The sequence below is a fragment of the Hirundo rustica genome, chromosome 8 (genome assembly GCF_015227805.2).
Source record: "Hirundo rustica isolate bHirRus1 chromosome 8, bHirRus1.pri.v3, whole genome shotgun sequence".
Lineage (NCBI taxonomy): Eukaryota > Metazoa > Chordata > Aves > Passeriformes > Hirundinidae > Hirundo > Hirundo rustica.
In genome coordinates, this window is record NC_053457.1 from 29,008,813 (window position 1) to 29,034,617 (window position 25,805).

The 25,805-nt window shown below is 39.2% G+C and overlaps 1 protein-coding gene across 2 annotated transcripts in view; it reads right to left on the minus strand.

The window, feature by feature from the left end:
* GFRA1 (GDNF family receptor alpha 1) overlaps positions 1 to 25,805 on the minus strand; it is a 132,736-nt gene that overhangs the window by 11,193 nt on the left and 95,738 nt on the right. For both annotated transcript variants that reach the window (XM_040071871.2, XM_040071869.1), the window contains exons 5-7: positions 21,662 to 21,771; positions 16,522 to 16,656; positions 13,258 to 13,436 (exon numbers count right to left, since the gene is read on the minus strand). In XM_040071871.2, the coding sequence (XP_039927805.1) occupies positions 13,258 to 13,436; positions 16,522 to 16,656; positions 21,662 to 21,771 (424 nt within the window). The remainder of the gene's footprint in view (positions 1 to 13,257; positions 13,437 to 16,521; positions 16,657 to 21,661; positions 21,772 to 25,805) is intronic.

A 25,805-nucleotide genomic window follows, 5' to 3' on the forward strand; every position in this document is an offset into this window, starting at 1 on the left:
TTTAATAATTTCTAGTGGCATCTTAGTTTCTAAAAAAAAGTAAATTAGTATCATACAGTTTGGATTACTGGCATTTTATTTTCTAAGACAAGCATATTTTTCAATAGATTTAAGTCATGACTGAAAAAAAAAATCCAGTTGGTCTCATCTACAGATCTCCATCTGCTAAGCTAGACCTTGGTTTGTCCTGTCAGCTTCCTAAATGTTATTAAAAGGCCCCTGCAAAACGGATCTTAAAATTCAATACTTGTGAGAGACTTTGATGTAGCATCCAACTTTCATTCTCCCCCTGCTCAAGTGAGTGAAGGAAAGAAAAATCACCCCTTCTGAGAAATACTATCAGTGAAACCCTGACAGTAATTCTCTTTAATGGGCTATCCTACAGTGGACCATGCTTTAATGGATGGTGTTAGAGTGGCCTTCCTCATATCCCTGATTTACACATGAATGATGCTCTCACAAACAGCCACACTATAATTAATGAAGCTACTCAAGAAAGCACAGAAACTCGTCTAAGAGATCTCTGCAGAATCATGACATTATCTGAAAGGTGCCTTATTTTAACTGCCCTGATCCCACCACACCAACAGGAATTTCTCCACTTGCCAGGCAGTACCAACTGGAAATCAAAAGCAACTTCCTCATATCATCTGCATATGTGGCCTGAAATTTCAGAATTAACAAGTATGGAGGATTTTTTTCCCCACCACTGAAACAACTTCTTAGACACAAAAAACTACCGTGAATGTTAGATGTTTAACAATTATAACCCTACTAGAAGAAAACTGTGCCTATAATGACCGGATTATGAAAATAATTACCAGATTACGCAAAATTGTATTCACAGGATATAATCCTTCTTTGTTTCATCCCACAAGATCTTCACAGAAGGACAGAAGGCTCAAGTTTATGTTTACATTTAATAAGCCCGAAAATAAAAACAGATGAATGCTAATAATGTCAGTAATGCAGATCAACATCACTTTGGGTTTATTCTGAAATGTTTCCATACGAAACTGGAAGTAGCTTTAGAAGCTTAGCTGTGACTAGTTTGCCTACTTTTGGAAGAATTATATTGTGGTAGACTGGGTAGTTCAGGGGATTATTAATGGGACATACAGACTTAAATTCCAAGGTAGCCTGTTTAATCTAGCTGCGGTCAATACTGACAACTATTCTGTAGAGGTTTTGAAATGAGGAGGTGGTTCTGAAGCACTTCTTCTCTCAAGAGGACAGGTTCAATGTACAAAAGTGGCACTAATTTGCACCTCAGGCAGTGCACTTCATCAGAGACTGAGGAATTAATGGGGTATAGGTTTATAACATCAGAAAGCAGGCAGGTTTTCTTATGCCCTTCCCCTTCTGTGAGATGAGCTGCTGTGTTAAAAAGGGATACTCCTACTCTAGCCTCAGATTTTTCTAAATCTACTGCAAACCCTACAAGAAAAATCTTGAAGGTGCCCTGTACTACCAAATTTTAATATCCTTTGGTGGAACTCAAGAGAGAGAATGTAACGTTTCACCTAGAAAAACATCTTATGAGAGCTATCTGAAGAGAATCTTGATTGATGATGGTTGGCAGCTAATATTTCCCTGAGTGCATAATGGTTTTATTAGTAGTTCTGAAGCAAATAGAAAACAGACAAAGTGAGGGGTGTCTGTTTGTGATCTACCTACTCAGATGCATCTAATCCTTCACTAGCATTAGCATTGTCTTCCTAGCAAGTTTCAGTGTCAATACATTGCCATCAAGTATCTAGAGAGGAAGCATTAAAAAAAAAATAAAAAATACAGCTCTGTGTGTGCCAACCATAGCTGCAATTTGGCTTCTCGTCTTACTCCTGCCCACAGATCAGAAGGTGGAAAGTCACATGGATGACAGCAGTGCCAGAAATGAGGGATGGGTGTGAGGCAGACGGTCCCTACTGTACATTAACATATGCTATTGTATCTGGACACCAGTGCTGACACTGCTCTATTCAGTCAGAAGTGAATTAAATGGGCTTAAGAGATGCCTTGTTCAGTGGCCAACACAGGCTAAGCCTCTCTAGTGTTTGAGAGCAGCATCCTTAGAAGGGATCTGGGCTATCACTGTGCCGCTCCCATTCAGTGACTGCCCGAGACATCCCACTGCTGAGATGCTGTGCACAGCTGAATGGAACTGCACCCCAGCAGGCTCTGCACAGAACAAAGGGCAGCAGATGATGAACGAGGGCTTGCAGAGCACGTATGAGCAGATGTGTCTCGCTGGTCTGGAGATTATGTGGAGCTGAAGCTTTGCCAGTTGCTCTCTTTAAATGCCCGTGGAACACCAGAGTCCAGTCCCCTGCTGCAGGGACAGAAGCCAGCACAACTGGTATTTTAGGGGCTGTCCCTGTGACATGGACCCAGTTCATCCCCCAGAGATCTCTTACTGAGGGCACTTACCAAAGAGCTGCACGGATACTAAATATAACACCAGCCACCAGCCTGAAGGTGAAAAGCCTCTGCCTAATTAATTATCCCTAAGTATTCTCATTAAGCTGTTCTCTGGGAATAGACTGTGTTTTTTATCTAAACCTGTTTAGTTGTGCCTACAACAATCTGAATTTCCTCTCTGTATATCCCCATCACTGAGTCCTTAGGAATAATCAGGAAATCTTAATCAAAATTAACAGGGGCTGGGTGAACTCTTGATGAGAGCAGGATTCTGCTTGTAGTTACGAGAATTTCTCAGCGTTCAAAACCACTATGAAAAAAAGAGATAATTATTTTCTGCTGAATTTGCATTTGGATTCTGAAATCTGAAGTCTGCCCTGAGACCCAGACAATTGCAGTGCATATGTGCCTGAGGTGTGCAGAATGGAACTCCAACACAGAAATCATTACAGACCACTCAAGATACACGCAATTCTTAATGCACTCCTTTTCCTACAGAAGGTAAGCCCTTGTAAAAACCACACTGGACACTGTTCACCAGACCAGTTCTGATCAAAACCTCTTTTTTCACATTTGTGCAGGCACAAGTTTAGGAACGGGTTTTCACAGATTCTTGTAACCGCTTTGCTTTAGTCTGTTCACACCGGATTTATACCCATTTATCCAACTCTCTGCACAAATTAGGTGCTTAGGGCTGCATGCAGCTTTTTAGAGCCTGCCTATTACATGTCTTACCTGCCATGCACATAACAAATTCAAATGCACGCACTTCAAACTGGAGGATAAATGCAGAACATCCAAATGTTTAGGGTCATGTGGAAATGTGTAACTTGCCTTGAATCAGAGGTTTCTTGAGGCTTCTGAAAATGTCAATCTGGAAAACTGTAACACCATGTAATGCAGTATTTAATAAATTACTGCCTCAATACCTAATTCTGTTTTAAGAAAGACATGAGGGAGGATAAGCCTGTAATTCTTTAGGAAACATGCTGAGTGAACCTATGACAAATATTCTACGTTACGCACATCAGTCTGTTTACCCGTGACTCATAAAAAGAGCTAAACATGCAGGAGGGCTTAACCTGAGGTGGGATTATTAGGCCAGGTTCACTGATTTGGAACAGGATTTGGTGTGAAACAGTCAGGCTCTCCTCCAAAATACTGACTAAAACAAACATTTTGAACTCCTATTGATTTTGACGGCAAGGAACTGAAATGGGTGACACTGTCTCATGTTCTGGAACTCAACAGCAAATTGAAAAATGCTGTAGAGTAGATGGTTTGAGGCAACAAAGATCTATTATTCAGGTAAGACAGCTGATTAGGAGTCAGGGAGATAATAAGTAGGGATGTGATTTATTCCCAGTATTTGATAACTAATGTACAGTGAAGACTCTAAGTAAAATGGACAGGGTAGAAGTAGAACAAAAATTTTTCTTCAGCTGTTTTGTTATCATTAATTTTTTTATTAAGAGTATAGATTAGCCAATTTGGTTAAAAGATTGTGTTTCATTTTCTGTCCTATAAACTTGGTTTGATCACTTGAAAAATTAATGAATGCTATGGAAAAGGTTCCAGATTATAGCTCTCCAACATTGTACTATTTGTGCAGCTATGCTGCCTCGTCAGCAATGCATGGGTTAGAATGATTACTTATTATTGCATTCTAATTTCCACCGGGCTTTTCTATATTTCATTTGCTGGTGGTAACACAGAATACATTATTACTAAAAAGTGTTCTTTATTATTCCTGAAATGATCTTGATCATAGCTGCCACATGGCAACCAAGAGTCAGTAGTTTATTTTTTAAGAATGTTACGTCTCTGGGTTACACAGAAATATCCAAGAATGGTGTGCACACATATAAGGGGTAATGGATAATTACAATGTACAGTTAAGGATCATTCCAATACACACAACTGTGGAGTTATTCCCTTTTTGCAAGTGTATAAACAAAAGCAGAATTTGATTAGGTGGTGTGATTGCCTCTTTAAAATCAAATGACTTTATAGGCATAAACATACTTCAGGTACTTGGGTTTGCTGTTGGCAGAGGAAGGCACTGTATCCTCCTTAATCAAGGGTAAGGAAGCAGGGTTGATTCAGACATTTTACCCAAATCAAAATGCAGACTTACTCCAATCTCAGCTGCACCCAGTACAGCCACAACCCCCCTCTGCCCTTCCTCACTGTGCCTTTAAGGGCAGCCCAGCCAGTGATGGCACAGAGACTACTCCAGAACCATATGGGCTCAACATCCTTCCAGCTCAGTCTGGTAAGTTTTTGGTAGCTTTTTCCCCTGAATCTGCATTTAGCCATTAAATCATGAGACGAAATACAGAAAAATAACATAAGTAAGTTTCACAGCAGATTAAGTCCATGAAGCAGTTGAGTGTCCAAACATTACAGAATGGATCTGCAAGAAGAAAGGACAAAACCACCCAAACCAAAAGGAAGGAAAACAAGCCAAAACCACACAAAAAGGAAAAACAACGAAACAAGCAAACAAGCCAACCAAAAAAAACAGACAGGGAAAGGTTCTAATGAAGACTAATGGCTAACTGGAAGTGAGGTTTCAGATGTTTCAGGTGTAAATATGCCAGTGAGTATTAATACCATGAACTCTAATCAACACTTTTCTGTAGGATTAGACAAAGTATGATCAACCACTTGCCCCAAAAAAGAGCACAAGTTTGCTGTGCTCTAGGGAATAGATAGCTCATCCATGGAAATAACGTGCTGATCATTAAGATAGTGTCCAGTAGTGTCTGTGGGACTTCAAAAGCCAAGAGTGACAGTAAATGAGAAAATTATAGCACAATACGAATATAGTTCCCATCTGAGATCTCTTCTCTGCCCACTCATACACCAAAGGATTCACAGAAATCTCAGGGAACAACACTAGTGGGAAAAGACTCTGGGGCAGGCAGCCCCATACCCCTACTCCAGGATTTAATCCCATTTCAGGGAACATAACCAGAGACAAGGAAAACCCCTTGACCCTGCACCAGGACTGTGCACAACTCATCACTCTGTCAGTGAGCCCTCCCCTCCAGGGAATGAGGAGGTTGTGCAACAAATTGCTGCCCTGCTCCCCTAAACCCTCACCCCTTCTGTACCATCTCCCTCCAAGACACAGAAGGCAGGTAATTCATAAAACTCCATGAATCTGAGACTAAAATGCTCCACTATCAAGAATTATTCAGCCTCCACACTGTCAGTTGTCCTAAGCCATCATACTACAAAACAAAATTGTCGATACCACTTCAATATAAGTGTTTAAAAGTACGTTTCAATTATAGGAGTCTTGTGAAATCCTTCAGCTTACCTAGGAAAGAGCAATTCTTCGCAAAAATAGCAGAACTGATAAAGATTTTATTTGTTAAATTTTGATCTATTCTGGCAACTGCTGAGCTATTTTTATACCTTAGCAAGAAAAATCTCTTTATTGACAACTGTATTCATTATCTGATATAGCACCAGTCTTTTACTTTGGTATTCCTCATGAATCTCTGTGGATGTATTTTTTTGGAGGATAACCTAGTGCATTAACACAGTTTATAACAGTAAAGTATTTATTGTTTCTGAATCGCTCAAGTACATTATGTGGTTTTCTGAACAAATAGAGGCTATAAGGTGATAGCTGCACCCAAGTTAACAGCAATTAATTGGGTTTTTAAGGCCAAGAGTACCTTTTCATTATGAGATTCTGGAATAACTAGTATGATAGGATTTTGATGCATAATAAGGACTCCTTGAAAGCTATTCCTGCTTTTAAAAAAAAAAAAAAAAATCAAGATTTCAAGGCTTCTACTCTTGATTTCTTTTCCATTAGAAACCTGGTGGCACAGGTTTGTACTGCCTACAGGTGACTACTCTTGCTTGGTAACAGGGCCAGCCTGCTGGCATAACCAGAGCTTCTTTCACTGCAGCAAGTACAGATGGGAGCAGAGCCATGACTAAAACCTAATAATTGCTAATAGCAAACAATATGTCTTAAACAAAGCACTCTGTCAGGCCCCATAAAGGCACAATATATTCTGAGCCCTACTTCCAAAGACAATATGATTAAACATGTACCATCGCTATGCAATGACCTAGAATTTTTATTGGTAGTAGTTATGCCTTAAAATTAATTTATAATACTGTAGTCCTTTTTATAGGTGTTTTTTTGCAGACTATAGTCTATCTGTTTTAAAAGGGAAATACATGATGGACTAGGTATTTGAGAACTAAAGTTGGCTGACATTAGGAATACCTTCAATATGATGAAGAACCACATAAAGTAATAGCAAGGGCTATGAATAGTTTGATTTGGCTTATCTCATGTGATCCAATTTTCTGATTCTGGTTTATTCTAGCACTTTGTATTTCTGTGATACTCTTGTAAGAGGATACTCATGTGAAACATAGAAACAACTGTGGCTTAGGGGAACACTGCAAATGCAAATCTGCTTTTAGTAGCAATAATTTGCAAAATTCTTTCTGAGGATAGAAACTATAATCTGTCCATAGAAATTTCAATTTTCTGTAAAAGTGTGTAGTGCATTTTCATAAAGCTGTATTTTTGTAAGTCATTAAATTGGTTTTTAGTAACCTCATACTCATTTTCAATTGAACAATTATTAAACTATAAAACAAAATTGCACAATTCCTAAAACTGTAGTCTGGAGTTTTACAGTCTGCTATAAAGTGCAGTGTTATTATAATACACTAAAGATGCCCAGACTATTAAAACTTTTTTTTTTTTTTTTAAATGAACCATAAAATATTTTATCATTGATGAAATAATTCCTGAAGTGTTATGCTCTTCAGCAGTACCCATGCCCAGTATTTTGGTCTCATGAAAAGCACAGTAATCAAAAAACCCACAATTTGAACTGTGATTCTAATACACAACATAAACCATGTCACTGTCTTGCAGGAACAGGAGTTTCACCCAACTTCAAGCATTAAAAATCAGAGTATTGATCATTAAATATATAAGGTCCAGTCTTACAGAGAGATCTCCATGCCAAAGAGACTGAGTGTTAAGCACTGGTGATAATAACAGAGACGTGATCATTTTCCCTTTGTAAACTTTTCAGCCTGTATTTCACTCCACAAATCATGACAGATCTTGCGAGGGGGCCTGACGTTCAACTCAGAAGTTCAACTAACCCTGGTAAATGAGAACAATTTTTTTTTCCTGACTACTGATGGCTGATGTCTCATAGCAACACTGACAGTGACATGATGTGTCTGAGCTACTGGGTTTGATCCTTGGCTACATCCTCACACAGTTCCTCTACGTTCAAAAGAGAGGCAAAGGACTCCCTGTACTTAGAACAACCAGCTGTATGAATCACATCTTTAACTTCAGCAGGATTTCAACAAACTTGAAAACAACCTATCTTGTGTGGTCCTGAAATTCTTTGGCAAAGATGGTGAAAAGCTGTGAGTGTGAGCACCTCCACGACCACACACACGAGTACGTGTGTGCTCCCTGCAAAGCAGCCTGTGGCACCGGGATCCACTCCTGCACAACAGGACAGGTGGGCTGGGGCTGCTTTCCTGCCTGAGAACCCCAGGATTTCCACAAAGACTGAAAGACCCAACATGTCTCCATTACGGTCCCCTCACCCCCTCTGGATCTTGCAGGAGTCATGCAGTAAATGACCACAGTCTCAGGGAATTGTATATCCACCCTTTTTGAGGACCCACTCCAGCATGGTGCTGAAGAAAACAAGAATTAACCTCGTTGAAACCAGTGTCAATGAAATCAGTGGACAAAGCGAAGTATCTGTCGTGGCAGAACAGAATTTCATTTTGTGCTCCCCAAATTAGAAGTATAAGAATAAAGGTGAAACTTTTAAGTTAGCTCTGGCCATCAGATCTTAATCTGTATACACAAAGCACTCAAGACTTCTTTAGGTACAAGGGAATTGCCACTAAAGCAAATTAAAGACATTGCTTTTTTAGCAGAAAAGCTGCCAATAGGTGTTCTCTAAATCACTTTTACCAGCACGCTGACCCCATTATGTCAGCTAATCCTGGAAATACAGGAGGTAGATTTAAATCTTTTCATAGAAAACATAAAGTATTTTTTTCTTTTTTTTTTTTTTTTCCCCTTCACTTTTGGTTCTGGCACAGCATTGAGAGTTTTATATTGTTGTCCATCTTTTGCCCCAGAATGTAGCTTTCTGTGTAGTTGCAATGCCCAAAGGAAGAGGTCCAAGCAGGAATTTTCCAAGGGATGGAGCAGGCAGGGCATCTGAAAAATCAGTGCTTGTCTATCACAAAAAGTTCAAAGGCTGTGTGAAGGGATGGGGGAAAGAGGGTGCCAGGAGTATGGGTGAGTTATTACTGGTGCTCAGGGGATAAAACAAGCTTTGTCTCTACCCCAGTGCTCCATCTCAGCAGTTGTGCCATTCCCTCACCTACACACTGCCTGTGCTTCCTGCTCATGTTCACACACCACCCGATTTCCAGCCCATGGAAACCCTCACCTGCTGTGTCCTGATCCTCAGAATGCTACACTGGAGCTCTTAACCCTCTCCAAACATCTACAGAACGCTTTTGAATAATGGTATTTAGCACCTGGGAAGCAACATTAAGCAATTACAGAGGGTACTTAAGCCACCAGATTAGCAGCTCCCTGCACAGTGCTGAAGGTCTGCACAGACAGATCTACATAGGAAAAGTAGAATCATTTTCAGTCTGAGTCACGTTTAAGTCCTGCTCTTCTCAGAGTAATGTGAGCCCTCCCTCCTGTTTTTGTCCTAGGATTCACCAGTATAAATATTTTTTTATATCACAAGTATTACACGAATTTGTGGAAGAGCAGCTTGCATTACGATCCACACCTAAAAACACTCACTAATCTTACATCCAAATAGAAAGAATTGACATATTCTTTCGCATATTCATCCAGATTTCTCTTTTCCCTACAAAATGTTTGATATTTTCATTTTCTATCCCATTGTTTTTAAATTTTGCTGCTGAGCGCACAACAACATCTAGATACTGGACTTGTCTTCAGTCCAAAGGACCAGGACCAAATACCTGTCCATTGCTACATTCTTCAAAAGCACAAAAACCTTAATTTCTCTTTGCATGCTGAACATCCAAATCAAGAGGAAGATGTAATAAATATGGGAAAACAAAATATAGGGCTAGCTAGCAAGACTGACGCATATATCTACTTAAATGTCTTTAACCATCTTGACTTCTACAATTTTTGTCTTTTGCAAAACATCCTTTAAAATATTACAGAAAACCCAGTGAGAAAGTCTTAGTTTTTTTATTTATCTCTGCAATGACCCAGGAACAACTAGTCTATCACTTGAGATTCATTTCATTATCATCTTTCAGGTCTATCCATCCCTCCTAAATGCAAAGGCAGCCTTTTTTTGAAGAATACATGGTGTGAGTACACATCCAAACTCATTCTTTTGTGCCTTTCAAATAATCCACCACGACGGTTCAGACAGTGGGGGAAGAACATGAGACTGGAAGACCAGAATAATTTTTTGACTGGAATACTGAACGCAAGTTATGACTGAAAATGAAAGATTAACATGTATGTCAGTTAAACACAAAACATTAGAGTGAAGCTACCAAAAAAAAAAAAAAAAAAAAAGAAAAAAAAAGATATGGTTGGCAATTACTTAATAAAATCTGCCTGTATAAGGAACATGCTGTTGGGATTCATCTTCCTTTTCGTTCACAATATTTTATGTTATTTTTATGTGGTGCTCCTTTGCAAGATGTCAAGCACTTCAAATATACTTAATTTAGCATTGTGTATAAACCTAACTAGTATTTACTGTGTTAGAAATCAAGTCCGTAAAAAGAGTTTAGAGGATTCTTGACAAAAATTAAGCATCTCCCTGGCAAAGACAGAACACTGATTTAATACAGGGACAGAAAAAAAGAGTATCTTACACAATCCATGCCTATGTAAACATAAAGTTAGCAGATATCAGAAATAAACATTTTGCTGTATCAATTTGAAATAAGAAAACAACCCATGACAATAGGATTGTCATAGCAATATAAGTTCAAATGAAGAACAACTTCTGAACAGCATCACTAAAATAAACATTATTTAGAGTCCAAATCTTCAACAGGTTTTTGAAATAAATATCGAGTACAGGCGAACAAAGAGCATCTCCTATTTCCTTTAAACATTCACCACCTTCCCAATTCCCAGGCTTCCTTGTGCAGTAGAACATGGCACAGCCACAAAACCATCGATGCTCTCCTGCTCTTCATGTGACCATTCTGAACAAGTCAGAAAGAAAAGTATCAAAAATTGCTCAGCCAGTGGTGCTCTTTGGCAGATTGGCTTAGTGCCATGTATTTTACAGTCCTGGGAGGTTGGTATTTGCTAATTTCTGTGGCACATTATACTAATCAATCACTTCCTGCTCTCTCTTCCCTTGCTGTATTTACTTCAATGGCAATTTATATTAATCAATCACTTCCTGCTCTTTCTTCCTTCGCTGTAGTTTTTAGAATATGCAGCCTTGTTGCATCTCAATGACCACTTCCATAGCCCCTCTCTACCATTGTCTTTTTGTGCTGAGACTGATGCTTGTAATTTGACTTTTCACAGCGTTCAGGCTATATTGCCCTCTAGAAACCTTCCAGCTCAGCTGCTAGGCATAAAAAAATGCTTTTGGCTGCACTAGTTCATGTTTTGAAAATACTGCAAAGGCATATTTTCATGGGAGGAGAGGCTTGGAATGAATACCCTTCTCCAAGTGCACTATGAATACCAGTTCTTTTATAAAATTTGTATTAAGGTTTAAGTCTCACATGCAAAGTGGCACCATGCTGTCCAAAAAATATAGGTTTCTTTTTAAAAAACCGTGGGCTTGTTTTGGCTCTGTTCGTAAGTTTCTTTTTGAAAAATGCATTAAAATATTAGAGCTTTGTTCTTTGTGTTTCAGTTCTGACAGAAGGAAGTGGCATAGAATATTGTGCTTCACAGGAATAAAACCTGCTTGGTTCACATAACTTCAGCGACCCGTTAGTGCAGACTTTATCTACATTTTCTACCAAATAGCAGAGATCATTTATGTAAAGGAACCTATTTTCCCTACAAACCTTCTTTTCTTCTTGTGCCAAGGACATTGTGGGGTACACTTGAAGTTGTAGCAGAGCTTTAAACCAGAGCTGATAAACTCATGTGGGATGTGACTTCACAGTGCCAGAGTAACAGGAGGAAGGACGGGGAAGAATTCAAGTCATTTTCAAAACAAAGGAACATCTATTCAGGCTTAAGGAGCATTTGCAAACTGAAGAGAATCCAACGGGATTTGTGATCACTTGCCATTTCTTCAGCTCTTTATTTATTCTGTGTACTTTGGTAGCATCTGGAGGCCTTACTCTACAGGGGGCTGTACAAACACTGAAGGAAAATGTGATCTCTCCCATAGCACAACTTTTTAATATAGCATCTAGTGACTCAGTAATATCCCATCAAGGTCTTGCTCTAAGTGCAAGATATTCCAAGTTTAGGGTTTAAAAGGCTGAATTTCTTTCAGCATATTCTATTTGGTTAAATGACTATTGAAAATAGCAATATCTGCTTCCAACAATCCCTCTTATCAATAACTTACAAAGCTTAAATAATAATGAATGCACAGATGTGAAAAACAGAATTAAAACAGAAGGGCCTGAACTCAGCACCATCTATCATTAATCCCCTATATCTTGTGACCCTGTAATGTCCCTTATGTTGATGCAGACACAATTCTCCAATGCAAAATAAATGCAGGGACTGGAAAAGGATGAAGAGAGAACGGTGCAGGAAAAATTAAAGAAGCAAAACATATTTTTTAGAAATAAGCTATTTCTGGTTCAGTGCACACGGAACCATTTAATATTTAGAAAATAAAATAAAAATTTTTATAGAGAAGTGAAAAATCAATACTTTAAAAGTGAAATCTAGAAATTCAGAAAAATTCTTAATATCAGCTGAGATCTTAAAGCTTGGACACTTACATTTGTGTCATATAGCAATTTTCCTTCTGTAAAGACAAAAATAAATAGGGCGAGCTGATCTATCCCTGCCCGATCTAATTTTGCATTTAAACCACCAGAAATTTTTATAGCCCAATTCTAATCTGGCCTAAAGATGTTTTCATTTTACATTTCTTGCTAACTTTTTCTTGCCTCGATCGTGCTGTTGTCTCCTGCCCAAGTCCTTCAATCTATCAAAGAGCTGGAGAAACAGTCTTCAGCAAGTGGTGAGCCTCTAAATCCAGAATCACTATCAACAGCCTAATTTAAGTGTCAAAGAAAATCATTACAGCCATTGGCCAAAATCACATCATGACCTCGACCTCAGTTCAGGAGATTCAAAATAGTTTTATCTTTGTCCAGCTTCTTCAACATGCAGCTTGTAGCACCACACGTTCTCTAATCTTCCAGACCTACTCAGCCACAAAACCTTGAGTTTAATGCCAGTAACTTAAGAAAGAAGGCAGCAGCACATGTTAGCTCACATTAAGGGTTCCCTCTGAATTAGGAGTACTCAAGGGATTAATTTAATCTGACATATCCTGGCAGGATTCGGAGAGTGCCACATTTGTATTCAAACCTGTGATAAGAAATTAAATACCATCCCCTGTTTCTGAGTCAGCGAGGCAATAAAGTCCACTTGGAGATATGCAAGTTTCTGATTTAGAATAAGAGTGTCTGATAGCTCACAAAATATGCAGCTACACCATGGGAATAAACAGATATTCCAATTTAGGCAGGCATCTAGTTAGGCAGTGGGAGACTACTCGACTGGTATCTATGAAAAACTGCCATTTATGCACAACAACAACTACAAAACTCTCTTACCTGCAGGTTTGCACATGCTGGTGAATCATTGTGGGAGGGTATTTCGTTGTTGGTGGTCTCTGACCCTGTGTTTTTAAGTCTGGAAGCTGTCGTAGTTGTGGCTGTAGTGGTCTGTACTGGTACGATTGGCTGCCAGACGTTCACGTCAGTGCCATTGCCGAAGGCCTGAATTGCATTTTCTGTGAAAATAAATTACAGGCAATTTTCTATTTCTAAAAAAAAAAAAAAAAGGCAAAAAGCAGAACTGAGTTGTTTTTCCTTGCTATTATTATTATTAATATTATTACATTCAAAATGTGTATTTATAGAAACTCAATTTTATGCTGAAAAATGTGTCTTATTTTTGAACCTATCAGAAATATAAACTGAAAATCTGGGGCCATAAATAATTATTTGGTGCAGCCTCTTCTTTGTAATGTTTCCAGTAATTCTTGACAGAAGCTTTAGGACTTACCATAATCGTATTTGTTACCATCCAAAAGATTCAAAAATTTACTTTCAAGATTTAAAATACAGTTTGAATGTCATGTCCTAACGCAGACAGGTGAAGTTATAGAGCAAACTAAAAACAGAGAACAGGATAAATATTTATTTCTACAGCTTATTGTAGTAAAATGACTATGCCTATAACTACAAAATAGTTTAACTAAGGCAATCTTTTCCTTACCATTTTCAATCAAAATCTGCATAATTGGGTGAGGGAAACATGGTTAAACTAAAACTTCAGAATATAAAAGTTAAAAAGCTTATCACAGTTTCACAGGATTAAAGAGTGTGTTTATAGCAAGAGTAAATTGGTTGGAGTTTTTATAAACAAATAGAAAAACAGTTCTTAATCAGGTCTTTGGGGATTCAACAAGGATTTGGGGATTTCTTATTTCAAATTCTTTGTACAAGAAATCAAACAATTTCACTGGGGACTAATATGTGGAAGTTATTAACACTTCTTCTCAGTGGCACTCCTTGCCTTATAAAATAATTTACATGTAATTTTCTTTTGAAAAAGATGTATTTTATTCTGATATTAGTTCTCAGAACTTCAACAAGCAAAGAGAAGAACTTGTAAAAAGCACCAGAATGAGATGCATTAATGGAAACAAAGTGGGAAGAGGGGTGAGTTTTCTTGTGTTTCCCTGAATGGGGCAATATAAAAAGCAGTATTTCCCAAAATCACAGTAACTCTTTGTTTCCACTGTTGCAAGGATGGTCACAGAAATACCTTCAATCCTTCCAGTTTTCAAAGTAACAAGTGGCCTTTACAATTAGTCTTCTTCAATTGTTTTATACAATCATATTTGATCCTTATGAGTGTCTTCCAACTTGAGATATTCTATGATTCTATGACAGAATCACAGAATTGTTTGGGTTGAAGGAACCTTTCAAGGTCTTCTAGTCCAACACCCCTGCAATGGGCAACTTCAACTAGATCATTGTTGTGAATGCCCCAAATAACAGATTTATTTTCCATTTGGAAGGGGAAATATACAAAAAAAAAAAGAAAAAAGAAAAAAAAGTAAGAAATTCCTAGTTTCTTCCTACTGTGGAAAAGGAAGTTTTTTTTGTTGTATAAAATAAGTTGGATTTTAGCAACATTTTCTCCAGGCAGTGGAAGGCCCACTAATGAAAATAAACATTTTTAAAAATTCCTATTCTGAAAGACAAAACTTTGTAAAAAATCCAGAAACCCCTTTAATTTATTCCTGAAGAAGACATTATTTTGCAGCTAGGATGACATAATTTGTCTCACAGTAACCTCCAATGTCTTTGACTTATCTTCATTAATGCTTTTGTACTGATGGCAAAAGAAAGGACAAGGAATCCCTCTGTCTTTATGTTCTAAAAGAAACCTGCAACACTCTAGAAATTAATACATTCACAACTGAATAAAATCTGAGGTATTGCAATAGATATAAATGGCAACTGCCATTAGCCTTGAAGAAGGTCTGATGGCACATTGTTAAATTTTACCCTTCATAAAGTTTAAGCTCTTTTCTCTTTTTCTTTTGTTAAATGATCTTGAGTAATTGATTTGGTCTTCCAAAACTTAATAAATAGTACAATACAGAGCAACTCAGGTTTTTGTGCACAGAACTCCCTGTGCCTTCACTGCAATGTTGCCTCTTGAGAAGATACCAATGGAGATTTTCAGACCCTCTCCTTAAATACTGAACCCTGCACAAGCATCAGCTCGGGTCTGTAGGGCTGGACAGGCCATTCTGGATCAATGAGTTCATTTACTGTTTTTGAGAAAAGCAATGACGTCTGCTTCTTTGAATAAGCTGATGAAATATGACTGTGCATCCATGTTTACTCTCAAAACCTCTGCTGGAAGCCTGTTTCTTAACTTTAGTCTGGTGGTTTGAAATTTTCCAGTTTCAAGCCTAAATATGTATGGCCAATATCTGCCTTTTTGATCTTAGGCCAACATTGTCCTGCAGGTCAAGCAATCCCTTCCCCTCCCCGGGACTGCCCTGCTAATGCAATTTCAGAGGACAATCACGTAGCCTTTCAACTTCTGTTCTGCAAGACTAGGGAAGCCAAGCTCTTTTGGTCTCCTCATTTATCTGAAATTAAAACTCTGATGCACACTCCATATCATCCAATTATGCTGCTCCAGGCAGACAGGAAATTTGAAAAGAGAACCTGCCAAAATCGACTCCACTGAGCCATTCTGAAATTTAAAATAGTCCCTAATTTGGAACTGAGTCTGACAGGGGGGAAAAAAAAAAAAATCAATAATTTAACAAAATCTTTACAATAGTTACTACCCAGGCTTCTGTTAAAACCAGGCATCTGAGATCAGATATCCTTAAAAAAAATGAAGTTGGCTGTAAATTGCAAGCACAATCCAATTTATACTTATGGCAAATCCTTCATATCCTAAACTACATGTCTTTTTTTATATGAAGTTCTTAAATTATACAGAAACCCCTCAGGTGTTGCAATTTCATGGTAAAGATGCTGCCTGACTGTTAGGCTCCAAATATGACCTGTGATGTAAACATATTTCAATACCATAGAACTTTGGGTTTTGATTTTTTTTTTTTTTTCCCCCAACAGCTTCTCATGTTTGCAATCTTGGCCATAAACCACAGTTTTCGGGGGTATTTTCTCATTCTTTCAATTTTTACGCCTACAACAGAACCACGCACAACAAAGTGCAAAGCGACGGCCTCGATGCGTCATAACGCGCTTGAGCAGCAGAGAAATTCCAGGGAAAAAAAACCCTACAACACATTAAAAGACACCTAATTTTGTACTCACTAAGGCATATGTTGTCCTGGAAGAAATTCAGAAATTTCAGGCATTCATCTATGTCGTTGCCACTGTTGCTGCAGTCGCACCACGGGGCCACGCTGAGGCTGCTGGAGTCGATGTAGTTTGGCGTCATCACGGTGCCTGTCACCAGAGTGAAGCACAGCACTTTGGGCAACCTTTGAACTGAAACATTCCTTCCATCCCAAGATGGCAAACAGCCCGCGGGAAGTCGTGCACTGGGGGCTGGATTCCCAGCACAGCCCCACAGCAGGGCTCTGACCTGGAGACTGAACAGTTCCTGGCTCCTCTCAGCCTCTGACGCCCAGCCCTGCGCCGTATTTCACACCCTCTAGGTTTGAATGCAATCACTTTAGGGACTGTAACACCACTCGCACGTTGAAGACACGTTTCTTCCCTCCAAAAAGGATTCCCACAAAGAGCTGCATCAGCAGAATTGACAGATAGAAAACCATGGCAGAGAGAGGGATGGGTTGGGAAAAGTGAGCACCTCTTTGAAGGCCTCTGCTGCCAAATCAAACACATGTGGACTGTGCCCTTAGAGCTGCACTTAAAAATCTGGTTTTCTTTCCTCCCTTGTGTTTTTTTCTCATTTTAACCCTTGCTGCAAATAAATGGCTCAAACCAGGTGTGAGATGTGTGGTTCCTCCCCGAGTCTGCAGCCAGGCTGAAAAAACATTTCTGAAATGCACGAGCAAGGAGAATGCTGGTCCTGCTGAGGGGAGCCCTACTACATCCTGGAGCAGTGTTAACCCCAGGGTGCTCAGGAGGACCCTGCCAGCAGAGCGGGTTACGGTGATGAACACAGCAAAAACCAGCCTGCATGAAAAGGTACAACAGAATTCTTCGCAGGTAATAAATTATTATCAATCCTGCTGTCTCACTACTTCTTCAGCACAGTGATTATTTCCCAAACATTGTCAACAACTTTCCAAGCACAGGGTCATTCTGAGCTCTGCCACAAACTCTTGGGTAAATATGCTCCCATTTATATGCCAGCTCAAGGCAACCAAGAATGAAATGAGACCAAAGCAGGCGTTTTGTGTCCTAAAAGATGTACAGCAACTGTTCATCACTCATCTGGATCAGAAAACTGCCGTACGATGCGCACTTGCTCGAGCCAGTAGTCTCACTGAATGCATTACCCCAGCAGGCCAGGTATTTCAAACCTTCCTAAGGATTGAGAAGTTTGAATCTTTATTTTATTTGTCTGACCAAAAGGGAAAAATTAAATAGAAAGGGGAAGATATTCCAGACCTGAACAGCCGCCAGCTGCTTCAGGGAACATGTTCCTCACTTGATAATTTGCAATTCTAGGACAGGTCATATATCGTGAGGAAATGTGATCACATCTCCTCAAAACTGACATCAAAGCAGTCATTAAGAAGATGGAATAGATGAAGGACAAATGTTAGAGACCCAAAGTGTACACTAGGAGAGAAAATTTGGTCCATAGGTCCAGGGTCCAACAGTCTGCAATTAGAGACGGGAAAGGGCTATCAAACATCAAGCTAAAAAAAGGAACATTAGAAATAACACAAATCACAGAGTGATGGCTAATAGCCTTTCAGTCACCAGGCAGTGCTGGGAAATGAACAAATCAACATGCAAACTGCCTCATCTGTGACGTGAAAGACAAAGGACAGCAGGCACTGGGGCTGGCCTGAGAAAGACAGTAATGGATGTGAAAATGAACGTGGTCCCATCGTGAAATTCACAAAAAGCCTCTTTTATCTTGTTTTGGGATGTTCTTTAATTCGACTATAATCCCATACCTTTGGCTTCCTGCAGCTTTTAACAGATAGTTGCACTACTAATTGCTCAAATTCTACATGAGATTAGTAGATGAGTAAACAGCATGGTTCAAAATTCATTAAATGGAGATAGAGAATTTAGTAAAATAGGCAAATATAATTTGCATTGTTAATGAAAACTGGACAGTAGATAAATAATAAGAAGAATGATGTTAAATTAAAATAAAACACATTAAAATGTCTCTCCCTCATCCATGTGATGGTTCAGAACACTATTTCAGCCTTGCAACATGATCTGAAAAGAAGTGTGAGAAAGTGAAAATCAAGAGGATTTTGCAAATGGAAAGAAAATAGTAGGCTAAAAAAATCTAATTAGCAACAGCTTAGTGAAGGGTTAAAAAAACAGAAAGGTACTGAGGAAATTAAAAAGGTCACTGAGGTAAGACTTTCTTATCACAAAGAGGTAATAAGGTAATTAAAATGGGTTGAAACAGGTTAAAAGTGTAACAGATACCAAGGTACAATTAGGGTTGATGAATACAGGAAAGACAGGACAAGGAAAGTGTGTACACAGCACACAAACTGTGCATCCAGCAAAAACAGAGTGGCTGAAAGAGCAGCAAGTAGAAAATCAGTCTGTCATTTATACCTGGGGGCAGATGTGAACCCAAGCGGATTATATGCTCAGTTTCCTGGGGTGGATTCTCCTTTTTTCCCTGCCTTTCCCTTCTTCCCGCTCTCTTCTAGCTGGCATCTTGGAAATTCTGCTGATGGACACTAAAGGATCAGAGAAACCATGGCAGCTAGCAGTAAAGTAGGACATGCTTGGTTTTCTGAGCCCTGGGTATCAAACCGCTCTGAGATGGCCTCAAACGTCAGCAGCCAGACCTTCACATCGTAGACAAAAGCAGAGCTGGCCTGAACACAGCCAAGAGGTTTCTCAAATTAGGGTGAATTAATAAGGAGATGGATGGTGAGTCTAGGAGAAGGAACAGAAGTTTCTTTGGGCCAAGACAACTCCAGCTTATTCACACAAACCCTCATGGAATTCCCAGGAATACCAGGGAACTTGGATGGATTTTCCTCAAGACAGGGGAAAATGTGTCAGAAAGCGAATGCTAAAGCAGATCTTGAAGGCAGCACCTAGAGCAAAACTTAATTCACATGGGAGTGCAGAAGGTCCAGAGGGCTTAGCCAGGCTGTAACCAAAGCACTGACTCAAACGTGGCTATCCACAGTCTCCTTTTACATTAAATATTTTTTGTATTTTTCTGTTATTTAAAGAAAGTATTAATTTATCCCTATACCGCAACAAGGAGCCTAAAGGAATTGAAGTTTTCCAACTTCCTGTAAAGCGTACATATCTTTAAAATTATATACAGAACACCCCGATGCAAACATTAAAGCAGCCTCTACACACTGTTCTCCATTTTACTGATAAAGCACCTCATACAAAAACTGTGACTGGCTCTATTTCCATTGAAAGACATTAATTTTAGGTGGGATTCCACTAATTTCAGTGAAGTTAACTCTCATCTACATCCGTTTATTTGAGGACAGACTCACATCCACTGTACAATTTTTGCTACAAAAGAATAGTTTATTTTAATGAACAGTATTTTATCCTAAATAAATGGAGATCCCGAAGCTCTGATGAACATAAGGATCTATAGCAACTTCTTACCCACAGTCTAACTCTTCTTCTTGTGTTTTGTATCTATTAAGCAGAGATTTGAAAGATTATACTGCTGATTTCTGCCTTACTTCCCTTTCATATCAGATTGGTATCAGAAGCAGGAATTTACTGCTTCAGCACAAAAAGCGTTTTGGTAATTTCTTGATTTAACAGAATTACTACTAAGAAGAAAGAAGTCTTGTAACACCAGTCAGTTCTTCTTTTGCACATCTCTAGGGGTAGCAGGAAGGGAGAAAAATGTGTAGTTTTCCCTTTGAGAACTAGATCTTTTGATTTGAACTCCTTAGGCACCCATTCCTCATTTCTGATGTGTGACAGCGTTTTGCTGCATGGTCATCCTCAGTAACACAAGAACACCTCACAAGAGGAACTGGGTCATCTTTGGGGTTAAACTGAAAAATGAAACCAGCAAAACTGCCAATAAAATTCTCCAGGTCCAGCAAGAACTTGGCAGCTCTTACCCAGAAGTATCTATTAGTAACAGTTACTCCTTGCCAGCAGCCAGACTTCTTAATCTCATTGACAGGATCAGATTTCAAGGCTATTCCATTCTCTGTTTCAGAGTCAAATGACAGTCTGTCATAACTGCTCAGATGTTATACCCTTTGCATACTGTCCTAATCTCTTCAGTGGTAGAAGAATATCCTTTGAAGCCACCACATCTCATTTCACCCATTGCCACATGGACTTACCTCACTCGTTAGCTGCCAGAGTAGTAAGAATGGTAACAATGAGCCACTGAGTATAGGTCTTGGTCATTTTTCAGCAAACCCAACCTATTTTAGAAGTATTTTTCATTTCAATCTTATCTCCAGAGACATTTATTTAAAAGCAGGATCAGCTTCAGGGTCTCAGCTGGCACCTTCATGCCCAACAGAAGGGGATATTACTGCACTGCAGCAGGTGCAGGCTGTAAGCTCAAAAACATCTCATCTGGTGGCCTTTCAAATCTGTTTGTTTCAGAGTTTTGACATTCACTCATTATTTACTGCCCAACTATGATATTTCTACAACACATTCAGCTTCTTGACATGACCTCTCTCAGGAATCAAATACTGAGTGTGGCATGTGGAATCGGGCTTCCATAAAGGCATCCTTGTGCCTGCTGACACTCAGGAAGGTGACAACAAACAAAAATAACTACGCTGGGGAGGGAAGAGGATTTCAGATTTGGTCTCAGCTCATCTCACTGACAGGCATCTCTGAAAACATTGAGAGTGGACAGAAGGATATCATGGAAAGAATAGCAGCTGGAATTGATAAAAGGCTGGAGTGATCTATTGTATCATACCTCAGGTTCAGGTACCTTTCTCTGAAGGTGTTTACCCAAACTTGTGATGACAGCTGCAATATCAAGCAAGCTGCACTTCCACTTAAATTCCTACTCCTTGGTCCTGTCTACATTCACCCCTCTTAGTAAACTTTACTTTTTAAGCTTGCATTTATTTCAAATTCAAGCACCTTTCCCTCCTTATCTTCCATCCTTAATTTTCTTGTAATGTACAAGCCTACCCCAAGAATCCCTCTGAGACAAAGCAAGGCCATCACGTGTGGGTGGAGAAACTAGTATCGTATCATACAGTATTATATTCCACTTCTTCTTTCACACAGGCCTTCAAAATGCAGTCTGGGTTCTTTTCTCTCATGAGCAAGCCCGCACCCTTGCCTGCCCTCTTACCAATGAGCCCCGAGTAAGCGAGCAGGCAGTCAGCGTAGTTCTCCTTCAGACAGCTACTAACAGAGCGTGACTCAGGCTGGCAGTTTGTGAAGAAATCTGCAAGGCGAGATCTGCAACAGGAAGAAAAATGCGTACCTTTAAAAATCAAGCCTGAAGGCATTCTTACCTCTTACACTCTCTACTGCTGGACAAGGCTTAATATTCTTCAACTTAAATGCATATTGGACGCATTTCAGCCATTGAGAGTCTCTTTCTGAGACGCGCCTCTTTCCAGAATCTGTTTTTGAAGTCAGAACAAGAAAGTGTAAGAAAACAGTAAAAAGGAACAGAACAACAGGGAAATGCCTGCCTTTTACTAAAAGAAATGCCTGCATTTTCATGCCAAGAAAAAAAGACAAAGACTGATTTTATCATGAGAGGAGTCATTTTGCCTGGATCTGAACTCTAACTGGAGTCTTTTATTCAGAACACAGTTTCTGCTGTTTTACTGATTACACAGAACTGTACGTCTGTGCTCACAGAGCAAGCAAGGCTCCTACTGCAAGACTTGAAGCAGGACCTGCTTTGGTGGTGTCCCAGGTTTCAGAGAGGGAGCTCAGCCCTGCTCTGGCCGGCAGCAGCAGCTGGGGCAGCAGGCAGGACCAGCTGGCACAGCCTCCTTGCCCCACAGAGCCATGGCACTGAGAATCTGTTCTTGTAAAATGTGCATTTATCCAAACTCTGGAGTACTGAGTCCAGGGCTGAGATGAAAGCAAAGTGTGCTCTGCATCGAGTTCTGCTGCTGAGGGGCCACATTATCTTCACCTACCTCAGTCCAGCCCATGACCAAGGAGGGGAGAGCACTGATTACATGCAGGAGGTGCTTTGAGACCAGCAGTGATCAACCATGTTGGAAATCAAAAAGGACTAACAGACAGGATCTCTTCTGATTATCTTTGATTTAAAGGCCACATAATGCTCCCATTCAGGTCTGTAAAATTTGCAAGGCATTGATGAGGTCACACATCCTACAGTCATCCCCTTGCCCATCTTATAATCTTGGAGTAGTGACTTCTGTTTATTTAAAAAGTGTTATTTAGACCTTCATCTGTGGGGGGGAAAGAAAAAAAAAAAAATCACCTTCCAACTTCAATCTTCTCTTCTGTGAAATAGGTATAAAAATATTCTTTTGCCTCTGACAACCCACAGTAACATCTCAGGATCAGATGTTTAATCTTTGCAAAGCTCTCTCAAAATCAGAATAGTATAATCTATGAATTTTCATTACTGCTCCAGCATTATGCAGATTTACAATATAAATGCTCTTTTTCAGTTCTGCAACAACCTCACAAAACTTAGCAGAAACAAGTGATTTGCAAGTGATTTACTTTATTTGTTTACATGCTCCAGAGACTAATTATCTTTGTTTGCTTTATTGTTTTACCTTCCCCAGAATGGGACTAGATACACATCATTAACTGGCCTGAAAGTAACGATGGGCAAACATCAAAAGGTTCAGAGGCTTAGTTTGAGAAAGCATCCTATAAATAAACTCCATGCAGCCTATAGCTGAATTTATGAGAGCTGTTCTCAATCCCTTACTTTAGTTCCATCTCTCGCTGACTGTACTGGCACCAGCAAACCCATGGTTGCCTTCAAGCCACAGTCAACCCTAAGCTTTTCACTCCCTCTCTTGCCTTATTTAGCCACCTAACCTTGAGATGGAAATCTGTAGCCAGTTGCCTTTAACAGCTTTAAAAAGTCAACCTCTAACAATCCTTCATACATATATATACCTACACACACACACACACACACATATATATATATGTATACATGTATATCCAGATTTTCATAAAATCCCTACTTAGCTGGTGAATACATATTGTACCTACCAGGAGATAGGCTGAGAAGAATTGGGTCTCAAGGTATGGAAAGAGATAAATAGCAGCACCACAAAGAAAATCTGGGAAAGGAAACCCTCTGTCACTGCAGTGATTCCTCTCCCAGTCAGTAATTAAGACAGTGGCTCAAATCCAGCTTTTGGATCAACTGGGAACAAAGAGAGTTGACAGTTTGCAAGGATTTTTCTAATTCTACTAATACCTGGATGAAGTCAGGTTTAGAAGAGAATAGAGCCTATTACATCTATGTAGTATGAAAAAACCTCTGCCACAGTAGCAAGGGCAAGCCTTCTGCAGATACGTTATTCTTGTATTTCCAAAACAAAGTAGCTCTTCAGATCTAGATTGCGTTATCTATGTGACCACAAATAAATCTTTTCAGCAATGGATTATACAATCAGCACCTTGATAATCCTGAAAATACTTCTTGTAATCATTTCATCATTCTTAAATGTCCAGCTCTCCCTTAGGTTATTAGGTGCATCGGTCCAGAGATCATTTAATACATTCCTCTTCTCTAAATGTTTTTAAGGACTGATAACTATGGAATAAAACCAGTCATTTACTACACAGCCTGCTTAAAGAACTTACTTGTTGTAAACCCTAAAGGAGGCTAAAAATAGCTCAGCTGATCTCTTTTCCACACACCTCGATTTCCATGTGAATTTCTGAAGAATTTTTGTGCTCATAAAAAGTAATGATGTGACAACACTGCACATTTAAGTCTTCATAAGTCAAATACAGCTCAGATAGCTCTGGCCTGAGCATTGCTGGACATTCTCACACAACCTTTCCCTAGCCAGTCATCCAAACTTCACACAATCCAAGCTCCCACCCTCTCCTGAGCTGTTAACTACACCTGATGCTTAGGTGGATTCATTCGCACTGGAGGTAAAATCAAGGCAAGAAAATAAAAACAGAGACCTCCATCTGCCACAAAATACTCCAATACTGTCAGTGAGGATCTGCTGATTAACACTCACTGAAGATCTACCCCCAAACATTTCCAGTAGACTGGCAGTGATGAAAGCGTGCTCATCAGTGAGCAACAGAACAGTGGTACTGCTGTTTATCTAGAGAGAGAGACAAATTAGCCTAATGAGAACCATTAATCCAAAAGTGTTGCGCATGAATATTAAGAACTGTTTGGCTAAAAGAGACAATCCTTTTAGGGATGCAGAATCAGAGCAATCTGACAACAGCCGTCCTATCAAAAAATATGCACTGTGTTAACTTAGTGCTCCTTCAGCAGGAGACAACTTGTGGGTGGAAACTCGAGGGTTTCTGACCCATGGGTGAACAGTTTTGTTATCCAGAGAACAAACAGAGCCTGCCACCTGTACCTTCAAGTGCGCACAGTTTTACATGTGCAGTGTACCCAGATGTATCTCACTGCTGGAGACAGACAGACAGTTTTATATTGTTCATACCACGCAGCAGAACCATTTAGAAGGAACTGTTAGTTTGTTTTTCTGTCACAAAAGCGTCACTGTGCACAGCTACATTAAGATTTGTTCCTTTTTCCTTGCATAAATAAGGGGTACTATCCAGAAATCTTCTTCCCAGGAAGAGGAAAAAAGGGGAAAAAAAATCATCTCTTTGTAGGGCAAAGACCCCACAAATTAAATTAGCCCTGTCTTAGCTCTGGAAAACTTGTGTGTGCTCTGGAAAGCTAACTTTAAATATTTTGTATACCACTAGCTGGAAAAGTAAGAATAATCCATCAGCAAATTCAAAGAAAATCTGCTCAAACAACAAACAGCCTTTCTGAAAAGGAGAGAAAAAATAAATCCCAAACCTGCTATTCTCTAATGCTTTCTATCAGTACCAGTAAAATAATTTGTAACAGTTAAAAATACAAAGGAAGCAAAGTTAATTTGCTCTCCTTATGATAGTGGCTCTTCAAATACTCAGTTGAACAATTCAAAACTTTCACATTTTGCTTACAAATAAGCTTTTATAATAGCAGTATTGTATTGAATCTGCATATAATTTTTGAAGCAATTTAATTTTATATTAGCACAGCCCATCGCATAGGCAACACTGATTAGGTTTTCACTACTTTTTGTTCTCAAGGTTCTGTGAAAGTTCTTTGATGTCCTGAAGTTATCTTTGATATTTATCAGTTCTCTCTCTCTAAGGTTGGTCAATTCAACTTTAGCATTGGTGCAATATTTAAAAGTATGATAAAAACTGTGAAGCTGTCGAACATTTCTACAATTTTTAGTTTGGATCTGGTGCAAATCATGAGCTATCAGAAA